Here is a 12,502-nt window from a genome sequence, read left to right as displayed (position 1 = left end):
CTCTAATTACTTTCTATCAGTTGATAATGCAGAGATATTATTATCTGTAATAGTATCTTTACTTATCTTAAAACTGCCACTTTCTCTAATAAAATGGGTTAACTGTTTTATGTCTAAAAGAATTATACAACTCTTCTTTGATGGAATGAAACAAGACAAGACTGAGATAAAAATAGGAGTATCACAGGGATCTTCAATCTCACCCATTTTATTTGCAATATACACTGCATATCTATTCAAAAATAGAAATATGAGAATAGTGCGATCTCCGAGTTATGTGGATGATATTGGTCTAGTCTACAGCTCAAAAACTATCAAAGAGAATTTGAAAGTAATTGAAGAAGCTGCAAAGGAAATCTTTGTTAGAGCAGATATCAATCAAATTCAATTTGATATGAATAAAACTGAGTTAATTCATTTCTTTCCTAGATTCACTGAGAAAGAACTATCTCTAACTCTTTTAAATAGAGAGATTAAACCCAGTATAAATGTCAAATGAGTAGGAGTATGGTTAAACTCTAAGTTGAATTTTAAATATCACATTCAACAAAGAACTGTCAAGACAGAAAGACTATTAAACAACATAATCAGACTATCAAATACAGAGAGGGGTCTATCCTTCCAGACTATGAGACAGTTATATATAGCCTGTATTACATCAGTAGCTGATTATGAAGTTCAAGTTTGATGAAATAATCAAGGGAATTTCACTGAACTCTTTCAAAGTCTGCAAAACAGAGTCTTGAGAAGAATTCTGAAAGCATTCAAATCATCTCCTATTAAAGCAATGAAAATTGAAGCTTCAATTCCTCCTTCTGCTATTAGATTTGAAAAGGCCTGTATGAACTATGCTCTGAGAGTTGTAAAGATGAGCTCAAATCATATAATCAGAGAAAGAGTCTCTTCTTCATTTTCATCAATTAACTCTGGAAATGAACTGGATTGAAATAGATTTCTTGATTGAAATGAAAATAATTCTTCAAAGAAAATGTCTTCTCAACTGTACAGACTATGCTCTCTGATTAAAAATCAATTTTCTTCTTTAAATGTTGAAAAAGTTGATCATGAGAAGTTATCTCTCTGGAGAAAAAAGCTTGAATCTCTTATAGACTTACAAATAAGTGAACTATCAAAAGAGAAAGAATATGAACAGCATTTGAAGAGAATTTCTACAATTAATATAAAAGACTCTATTCTGATTTATTCAGATGACTCAAAAAATGAGAACTTGAATAGATTAGGCGCAGGCATTGCTTATACTGAAGATAATATTAATTTTATCTCAGATTTCTGAAATCTAGACTCTGAATATAAAGTCTTTGATACTGAACTATTTATAATAGTGAAAGCTTTCAAACTCATTGAAATAAAATCTCATAAAAGAGAAAATTGTTTGAAAGAGGCATGAATATTCTCTGATAGTCAAGCTGCTTTAAAAAGACTTAGAAACAGTCAGATTCATAATGATCAAATGAATCTTGAACTGATCTTAAACTCTGTTTTAAAAATTCAAAAGAGAAGAATATCAAAGCTGAGAATTCATCTGCACTGAGTTCCTGCTCATATTAATATTCATGGCAATGAATTGGCTGATTCAGCTGTAAAAAAGAGTGCAGAATTAAGCAGATCTGTTCAAAAAATTATATTCTGATCTTTTATAAAGAGAAAAATAAAAGAATCTTGTTTAGACAAGTGAAATGAAAGCTGGCAGAAACAAAAGAAGAGTATACATTATTCAAGATTTGAAACAAAACCCAAGTGGAAATCTTGTTCAATTAAATGTAAAAAGAAAATTTTCTCATCTATAATATAGCTGAAACTAGAACATGGCTATTTCAAATCTTATATACAAAGATTTGATGATAGATTTAACTCAATAGAATGCTCATTCTGCAATACAAATGAGAATTCTGAGTATATTATAATGCACTGTGTATTATACAATAGTCTCAGAGCCAGATTCAAAGAGAAGTATGATCTAAATCAATTAAATATGAGATTATTATTCTCAACTGAGACAGGAATTAAATACTTAATAGACTTTCTATCAGAAACTCAAGCAGCTACAAGAAAATGACTAAATTCAGAATTATCTGAATATGAAGAGAAGGAAATCAATCAGATATAGTCTGTTAAAACAGCTATACACTCTCTTTTAATAATTTGTTTTGTTATAGTCTCTCTTTACTTTATCTTTTTCTTTATCTTTTTCTTTCAATTTCTTTCTATCTATCTATTTAATGTGTCTATCTTTGAGACTGTGTTCTTTTTCTCTTTTCTTTTGTCATGATATTGTCAAATGATTTCAAAGTATCAAAAGATGTTAAAACACTGCAATTTGTAAACAGTTTTTGTATTCTGAGCTGGAATTTTCTGATTCTGCATATCTGAAATTGATGAATGTATAATAGTTAACTTTACAGACATAGAAAAAACCCTGAGAACTAAAGTTCTCAGGTAGATGTCATAGTCTCTGACTGCATACATCTATAATTGAAGAATAATAATAATAATAATCTTTACTTATCTCGGACTTATTATTATATCTGATCTTCAGATTAGCAGCTAATTTTATATATCTCTTTGATCAGCTTCTAACTCTTAATAGTATAGTTCTTCTCTTTACTATAAGTCTCTCTGTAAGTAATTTCTTACAGATTCTAGATAATAGTTTCTACAAAGCTCTCAGTGCTGCTAGTGCTCTCTGCAGCTCTGTGAGTCTATAATTATCTACTCTCTACTTATACAATCTCTGATCAGATATATGCAAATATGTCTAGATTCTCTATTAACAGTTCTCATATTATAGCATACTTCTGCAACTTCATCATTAATGAGAGATGAGTTTCTGAGTATCTGTAAAATTCAGATAATTAAGATAATATAAATGTTATGAATTTGTAATAAGAGTTAATCTGAGTAGATAAGCTCTCTCTCTGCATCTCAATTATTTCTGAGCTGAATACTTCAGTATAACTGAAGAAGTGAATACAGCTTTGTAAGAGATATCTGATTATATATATAGATAATCAGCTCTCAAGACTCTGCTACAACTACATACACTCTGATATTCAGCTCTCTTAAAGTCTGTATATTTATAACAGTCTTTATATTAAATATATTAATTATCTGTACTGCAGATATAATACTCTCTGCTTCTTTAAAGATAAAAATTAATAGTTATAAGAGAATTTAGTATTATAGATATTAAGAATATAATTCTGAGTTTTCTTTGTTTTTTCTTATTAATCTCTAAATTATATTTATAGTCTGATTTTATTTTTATTTATTTTTAATTTTAATATTAACATGATTTCTTCTTTTCTTATATATATTATAAACTGTTCATCGCAGTAGAAACTTATTATCTTTGTAAACTAGAGTTTATAAATAACAGTGTTAATATCTTTATTATAATCAGATTCTTAGCAAAGATTATATTATTCTAACTTATTAGAATTTACACTATAAAAGTCATATCTCAGCTTCTGCAGATATCTTATCTGTTTAGATAATTCTTAAGTAAACTTATTCATCTTATCAGAATATTCTTAGCACTGAATTTTAAATCAGAGCTTATAATCTCACTTCTCTGAGTTAATAATTTCTTTGATCTGATATTCTCTTTCACTCTCTAATATTTCATAAATAGAGAAATGAGTCACAGAGTTCTTTTCTAAAAATTTCTTATATTTACAAAGTAAAAAGATATAAAAAATATTATATATCTATAACTCAGATAACAGTTTTAATTTATAGAACTATAAGCTAACTTTTTTTATAATCTTATAAGACTCTATCTGTAAGAGATTCAGCTTCTTACTAGATCTTTATATAATAATATTTTTAAGACTTAATTAGACTTTATTATCTTTCTTAAAACTTTTTATAATATACTTAAAGTCATAGTATCTGTTCTAATAGTCTTAAGTCTTTTTCAAGAATTTATAAGCTTTCTTTTAAATATTTTGAATTCTCTCAGCTTATTTACAGATATTATCACTCTTTATAGTATACTCTTATAGATTCATCAGAGTTATTTATAGATAAGTCTCAGTGAGTATCTCAAAGAGAGTTTTATCTATACTAATATACTTTAAGTTATTGTATATAAACTCTGTAAATAATAATCAATATACTCAGTTATTCTGATTGTAATTAACAATGTATTACAGATACTATTTTAATATACTTATTAAATATTCTATCTAATCATCTATCTGTTAATAAAAAGTCATACTTATATCTCATAAGATTATAAGTATAGTTATCAGATCAGATCAGAACTCTTTTATAAAGATTAATTCTCTATCTGAGATAATATTTACAGATAACTTATATAATTAGATTATATCACAGATAAAGATATAAGTTAAATTCTTTGACTTTAAGTTCTTATAAGTGAGTATAAAGTGTGTCATCTTAATAAAGTAATCTACTATCATCAGCACACTGTCAAAGCAGGTATTACATATATTCTTACTTTCAGAGAGACTTATAAGAGTGTTCATTTCTAGCATTTTTTAAGATTTTTATATGATGAGTAGAGAAGTAAGTTCTTTATATAATCTGAATCACACTACTTATAAACTCTGATAAATAGTATAGAGATTTACTATCTTCTTTATAAGCTCTTGTATCTTTAGTCAGAAGTATTATCTTATAAGTATCTTATAAGTTCTAGTATCTGTAAAATAATATGTTAGAGAAGAGTTATAATATCTTTTAATAAGTTCTATATATAGAAACTTATTTATAGATATATAAATCTGACTCTCTCTTTATAAGAGATTATTTAAATCTCTTCAATTCTTTATTTCTGTAGAATTGATCTCTGTTATAAGCAGTTTCTAAATATACTAAGTATAATTATTTTTTAATTGCAGTTCTGATAATCTGAATAGAAGATTTTATAAAAACTTATACTCTGTTTTTTCTTATATTAAATCTTCTACAGTACTTCTCAAAGTCTATAAATTCTTCAGATTATAGATACTCTCTTCAAGAATTCTTGCAGAGATTCTCAGAGTGTTAACTCTCAGTATTATAGAGAGTAGTTATACAGACTTCTTCTCTTTCTTCTCTTTCTTCTCTTATATAGAATTAAGAGACTCTTCAGTTAATTTCTTTATAAAACTTAATTTAAGTATTCTATAAAGCTTTTCTATCTTCTCTAGTCTCTCTATATCTATTATTCTGATCTTCTTAATATAGTCAGATCTGTAAGAGAGTTTATTTACTAAATTCTTAGTTCTTTTAATATACTCTATCTTGAATCAGAACTCACTTAGTCTCTGAGCTCAGTGAATCTGCTACTATGAGAGTTTCTTTGTTAAAGTAAACTATTATAAACTGTTATAATCAGTTCTAATAGTAATCACTGTTATAAGACTCTCAAAGAAGTAATATCAGTAATGAAAGAATTTAACTACTATAAGAAGCTTGTGATTATAAATATTATAGTTGATCTTCACAGATTATATCTTTTGTGAGAAAAAGATTACTAAAACTGTAAGAAATCCCGCTCCTCGCGGATTCTTTACTTCTATTTCTATCTCTCGCGTAATCAATAGAGTTAGCAGCCCTTGGCTACATACAACTATATAGACTGAAGTTCATGAATACTATTCATAACTCAGCTTGAATACTATTATATATTTAATCTCTATATTTTATCTTTCTACTGTAAATACTTCTAGTAGTTAACAGCATATATCATGTCAAGCTGTAAACACCTGAATAATTGTCTGTAAGCACTTATTCTTATATTTCAAGCTCAGTCAGTCAGCAACTGTCTATTATGACTGAAAGAACTAGAAACTTACATACTTCAATCTCTGCAAACTCTACTATAGACACTCAGAAGCAGTTATCTGAATCATGAATAACTCTTATAAAAGAAGTCTCAGAGAACTTATTAATTACTTACAGATAGACTGGCCGCTAGAATCATGAATTTCACATTTGATCTCATTTGGTCTGGTCTCATACATTTCTTGGCGTGAATCCCGCTGGGACTGGCTATCAAAAAAACATGTAAAGTGACTATATATCAGATCTTAAAATGGAACCATGACTTGAAAAAAATGAGAAAGTGATTCTATTTGGTCCCATTTAGTCCCATTCTTGACATAAAGTTACTATTTTTAGACATTTTAAGGTTTTCTTTAGACTATTTTTAATTTTTTAAAAAGTAATGCTTTTTAGTAACACTCAAATGAGATTTAAAGTCATTTAAAGCAATAAAAATAATTTAAATTGAGAAGTGGAAATCATGATCTCATTTGAAAAATGTGATAAGAGTAGACAGTAAGTCTCACTGAGACAGTATGAGACTACTATCTAATGTTAAAACTGTGTAATGGGATCAGTTGAATTGATAATATGACTATCAAAAAATCTGGTCCTGGTCTCAGACACGGTCACACGGTCAGTCTACTTACAGAACATTATTCTCTACATTTTTAATAGAGAAACTCTTTGAACTCATAAACAAATTAATCTCAGTGAAGAACATTTTTAAGTATCTCTTACAGAATTAAGCTATTTTTCTATAAGAAATACTTACTGTCTGTAAACACTCTTGAACTGAGTCTCTAGACATAATCTTCAGAAATACTTATAAACTGAAAAGAAACTTTCTTAAGCTGTGATTACTTAAGATTACTTATCAAATCATAATCTATAAAAGCTTTTATAAGTTTGTATTTGAAATTAACTCACAAGTCTGACTGTGTAATATAAAAGAGGAAGAAGCTGTTATCTATATAATAACAGATCTCTACTATATTAAAGTCAAGAACTGACTGAATTATCTAGAGAATGATTATAAGAGATTCAGCTGATCTGTTCTTAAGATCTATCTAGAGAATAAGTTGAGAAACTTCATAAGCTGAACAGACAACATCTGAGTCATAATCATTAATATTAGAAAAAGAGATGAGAAATCTGATAAAGACTACTCACAGCACTTTATAAAATTATGATATGAATTAAGATCTGTGAAAACAGGGCTCTGAAACAAGATCTGAATAATGATATTTATAAAGAGACTGAATAAAGATATGTAGAATAAGCTTATTAATCAAGACTCTAAGCTCTTGACTCTGAAGAAACTGATAACTCTTATTCATTACTTATGAATCACTGTGAGAGTCACAGATCTGTGAAAAGTAAATCACTGATCAGCTCTGTAAGAAGCAGAATAACAGAGAACAGATTTATTAGAGAAAGATGATAAGATACAGAGAGATTTATATCTGACTACTGAGCAGAGAGAGAGAGCTTTATAAGCTTCTGTAAACAGAGTGTATAATAGAGAGACTAAGAAAAAGAAACTCTACTTTATCTATTTTAAATTAGAACATCTTCATACAAACTGTCTGAATAAACTAAAATAGAAATTTGAGAAGTTATAAACAGAGTCAGTAACAGTCTTCTTAAGAGTCTTGAAGCTGATATCTGAATCTGTTACTTCTCTGATAAAAATACTTACTTATGAGAAGAGACTGTACTGTGATACTGCTACTCTATAAGTATAAGAAGTATTAATAAACTCAGAATCTCAGATCACTGTAGTGTCTCTAAAGCTCACAGAGTAAATGAGCTGAATGATGAAAACTGAAAATCTGCTCTTATAATAAGCAGAATGTGAGAACTCAGATCTAAGAGCTGAGAGACTTATAAGAATTATATTTGAATTATAAGATCTCTCTAAAATCTGAAGAAGATTTGCAGAAACTATGATTATTATGAATATCACAGATAATATATACTTAAGATATGTATAACTTTAAAGACACAATCTGCACATAGCTGTCTATGAGTCAGATTTATACTTTCAATCAGTGTTAATAGACTTACTTACAGAGATAGAATCAGTTGATACTGTAGAGTTAATTAGAGAAGACAAGCTCATCTATATAATAACTTTACAAATATCTGAGAATTTCACAGTTATGAAAACTGAGTTTCAGATATCAGAGAAATACTAAGATCTTATAGAGATATTTAACTTAGAAAAGACAGCTGAGCTTTCTTCTCACTATAAGAAGAATCTGATAATAGATTTGATAGAAGAGTAGAAACTCTTCTGAGAATTAATCTATAAGCTCTCTTATTATGAGACAAAGATCTTGCAGATCTATGTGAAGAAGAATCTGAAGAATGACTTTATCTAATCTTCACAGATCTCTATGAAAGTCTCTGTGATATTTGTAAAGAAGAAGAATGAAGATCTTACATTATATATAAACTACTGTAATCTGAACTTCAAGATAATAAAGAGTCACTATTCTCTGTCTCTGATTAAGAATGTAATCAACTGTCTCACAGAAGCTGTTATATTCACACAACTGAATATGATTAATATATATACAAAGCTGTGAATATAATCAGAGAATGAATAAAAGACTGTCTGTAAAACTGTACTAAAATTGTTTGAATATCTAGTAATGTCTTTTAATCTGACTAATATCTCTGCAGTATTTCAGTCTTTTATTAATAAAATACTTTATGTATATCTGAATGTCTTTATAATAATATATCTGAATGATGTGATGATATACTCTGTGAAGAAGAAAGAACACACTGAGTATATATAAAGTATGTTAAAGATCTTAGATGAGACAGAACTGTATATTAAGCATATAAAGTATAACTTCAGTGTCTGTTGAATTAATTTTCTAGAATATATAATCATCATAGATGATATTCAGATAAAATCTTCACAGATTAAGACTATTCTATCATAACTGAAGTTAACTAGTATTTATGAGATTTAGATCTTTCTGAGCTTTGTGAATTTCTATAGACAGTTTATCTTTATATTTATAAGAATCTTCTTGACTCTTACAGACATACTGAAGAATGAAAATAAGAAGAAGTTATTCTATGAATAGAGAATGAAAAGATTGTTGAGAAGAAAGAGCTGTAAGAACTTTCTTATCTCAGAAGCTTGTAAGATCTTTGTAAGATTGAAATAGATATTTATAAACACAGTGATACTCTTTCACTTTAATCTCTTACTCTTAATCAGATTAAAGACAGATATTTTCTTCTTTATAATTTCAGAAATAGTCTTATAACTACAGTTAAATAAGAACTGAGTTTCAGTAATCTTTTTCTCATGAAAGATGTAATCTACAGATACTAACTATAATATTTATAATTAAAAGCTTCTTATAATAGTGAAATTCTCTCATCACTGATAGTACTACTTTGAGAATCTTGTAACAGTGATTACTGTTAGAACTGATTATAATAGCTTATAATAGTTTATGTGGCGGGCTGCGCCCGATCAATCATATAGACTATTCCATTACACTCCATAGATTCTTCCATTCCCGATCGCCGATCCGCGGCCGCTACGAACGCGCGTAGTGTACGCTCCGATTCTCGGCCACTCCTGATCGCCAATCCGCGGCCGCTACGAACACGCGTAGTGTACACTCCGATTCTCAGCCATTCCCAATCACCGATCCTCAGCCACTACAAACGCGCGTATATTCTTCCACCCCGAAGCTCCACCACATACATCACCACATACACATATAAATATCCATCTCAATCACTGATTCTCACACTTTCTCTTTCTTTCCTTCTCTAACATTTTTATCTTTGTTATATAAGACCTATAATATTATACCAATCTATTCAGTGCAGGCCCCTTACACTATAAAAACATTCATCATCTTCTTATTAGGAATGATTATCCATCAAGAGATATTCAAACACATAACAACACATAAGAAATAGAGAAACAGTCAAACAGTTAAGCAGACATTGAGTCCTCAGATAGTCCCCAGATAGAAGCTTGCTCACCAGTCACCCTGGCCCTGCAACAAGATCTTACAAAGAGAATAAGATCTTACAAGAGAACATCAGCAAAAGATCTGAGAGTTCTGACACCCAGACATATAAAAATACAATTACACTTCTTCAGATCCCACAGATATTATACATCTGACAATCAATATAACCATGTCTAATGATAATATGAAACCCTCAAACATGAATATAGACACAGTGTCACAGTGGCTCTGAGCAATGTTGAAACTATAACAACAACAAATAGCTGATATGCATGCAACTCAACAACATCAATATGAAGAGATTCAACAATTATCACAACAAGGAACCCATGTGATCCCAACATCTACAGAATTGAATACAAAAGTGCTGAAAGAATGCTTAGATGTCCCTGCATATTTCAATGCTTTCAATCTCACTCTCTACTCATCATGGAGGATGAAAATGCTCACGAAACTGAGTGTAGATGGAGATTTCATCAGTTCATTAACCAATCAAGATTGATATATCAATGAATGATTGAAGGATTGTGTGAAACAGAAGTTTCATTCATGAATGAAAGCATGTGAATCAGTGTTGCAAACACCTGATAACATCATGAAACATCTTGATATTCTGTTTCAAGACACTGCCATGCAACAGAAAGCATTAGATTGATTACAGAGTGTCTGACAGAGGAACACTTCTCTTACAACATTTATTCCTGACTTCAACATCAAGATTCTAGAAGCAGGTGATCAGTCTTGAGAGAATTGAATAAAGATTAGCATGCTTAAGAAGACATTGACTTTCAAACTCTTACAGGCCCTTGTAAGCACAGATGAAGACTCAACTTATGAAGACTTCTGCATACAGCTTCAGACAATGAATGACTGTCTTATCAAGCTCAAGAATATACAGAACAGTGATAGAAGACATTACACCTCAGCAACTCATACACCTGCACTGAGGAATAACAATGATGCAGATGCCATGAATTGAGTAGACTCAAATATCTATATACAAGCAAGGGTCTTCATCATCTGAACAGGCTTCTGAGTCCCTGGGATCACTTCTGAAGAAGTCATCAATTGACATCAATATAGAGTGTGCATCAACTGTAACTGACCAGGACACATTGCTTTCAACTGCTAATCAATCTTTGTGTCTTCTCATTTGAAGAATGGATCAGCGCCTGTCCGCGCCAACCACATTGCATTAGAGAAAGATTCAGAGGATAACTATGAGAATGCTCTGATGAAACAGAGAAAAGATTAGCTTCTGTTCAAATTTGCAAACAGGAGCTTGAAGAGATCAGATGACAACAATTTGAAGAGAAGATGATAATGAATGTGATTCTTGTATTCACTGTGATTAATAACATGTATAATATGAAGGCTATAATAGACAGTGGTCTATGTCACTATGCAATGATAAAATCTTCAGTTGTAAGACATCATAACCTTCAGCATATCCCTCTATCAAAACCCTGACTTCTCACAGGATTTGATAATTCAAAAGACATTTGTACCTGTTACATGGTGAAGCTGATCATAGATGTAGAAGAACATCAACATGAAGATGCCTACACATATGAAGTTGATAATCTTGATTATGATCTTATATTAGAACTTGTCTGACTATCTGAATAAGGCATCTTGTTGAATGCTCAAAACAGAAGCTTGATATTTTCTAACAATGATAGAGTCCACAAAAATGACATTCACAAGATCATGGACCTGACACAGATCTCTGCCAACATGTACAAAATACTCTGAAAAAGAAGTCATCATCAAAACCATCAACAGAGTCACTGACAGCAAGACCATGTGTCAATCTATTCCACCAGTCTGGCTGATATCAAGAAGACCCTAGAAAAGTTATTCCATGTTACAACAACAGATTCTCATACAAAACTCTCTCAACAATATCACAAATATCTAGATATCTTTCAATAAGACAATATTACAAATATACCTCTCTTACAAGGTTCTGAAGTGGATCACAGTATCAAGTTAGAGAAAAAGAATGATAAGAACTCTGAATCATTATAAGGCCCTCTTTATAGCATGTTCTGAGACAAACTCCTTCTTCTTCAAAAGACACTCAATGATCTGTTGAATAAAGAATTCATATGTATTAGTAACTCTTCCACTGCAGCCCCTATTCTCTTCACAAAGAAACCAGATGAAGAACTTCAATTCTGCATGAACTATTGAGATCTGAACAGATTGACAAAGAAAGATCAATATTTCTTATCTCTCATCAATGAAACCCTAGCACAGATTGAGTGAGCTCAATGATTTATAAAACTAGATGTCATCACCATGTTTCATAAGATTTGTATCACTGAAGGAGATGAATGACTTACAGCATTCTGAACACATTATGACCTCTTTGAATGAATAGTCACACTCTTTGAACTGGCTAATGCTCTCAGTACATTTCAGAAGTATATCAACTGAGTACTCTGAGATTTTCTTAATGAGTTTGCATCTACTTATCTAGATGATATTCTCATCTTCATCAATGAATTCAGAAAAGAATATCAAGAACATGTGTAAAAGGTATTACAACAGCTACAAGAAGCAGGACTACTGATAGATATTGATAAGTGTGATTTTGAAGTCAAGAGTACCAAGTATCTGGGTTTTATTATAGAAGCTGGCAAGGGGATTTGAATGAATTCTGAGAAAGTCTTCATCATCCTTGA

At 30.1% G+C, this 12,502-nt stretch overlaps 1 protein-coding gene across 1 annotated transcript; it reads left to right on the top strand.

The window, feature by feature from the left end:
• Positions 1–10,578: 10,578 nt before the first annotated feature.
• BDCG_16804 (uncharacterized protein) lies at positions 10,579–10,791 on the top strand (the record flags this gene model as incomplete). Its single annotated transcript, XM_045426001.1, has 1 exon — positions 10,579–10,791. The coding sequence occupies one exon, from the start codon at positions 10,579–10,581 to the stop codon at positions 10,789–10,791; it is 213 nt and encodes a 70-aa protein (XP_045280667.1).
• Between the last annotated feature and the right edge of the window lie 1,711 nt (positions 10,792–12,502).

Source organism: Blastomyces dermatitidis (assembly GCF_000003525.1).
Source record: "Blastomyces dermatitidis ER-3 genomic scaffold supercont1.4, whole genome shotgun sequence".
Taxonomy (NCBI): Eukaryota; Fungi; Ascomycota; class Eurotiomycetes; order Onygenales; family Ajellomycetaceae; genus Blastomyces; species Blastomyces dermatitidis.
This window is presented reverse-complemented; position numbering and strand designations above follow the sequence as displayed.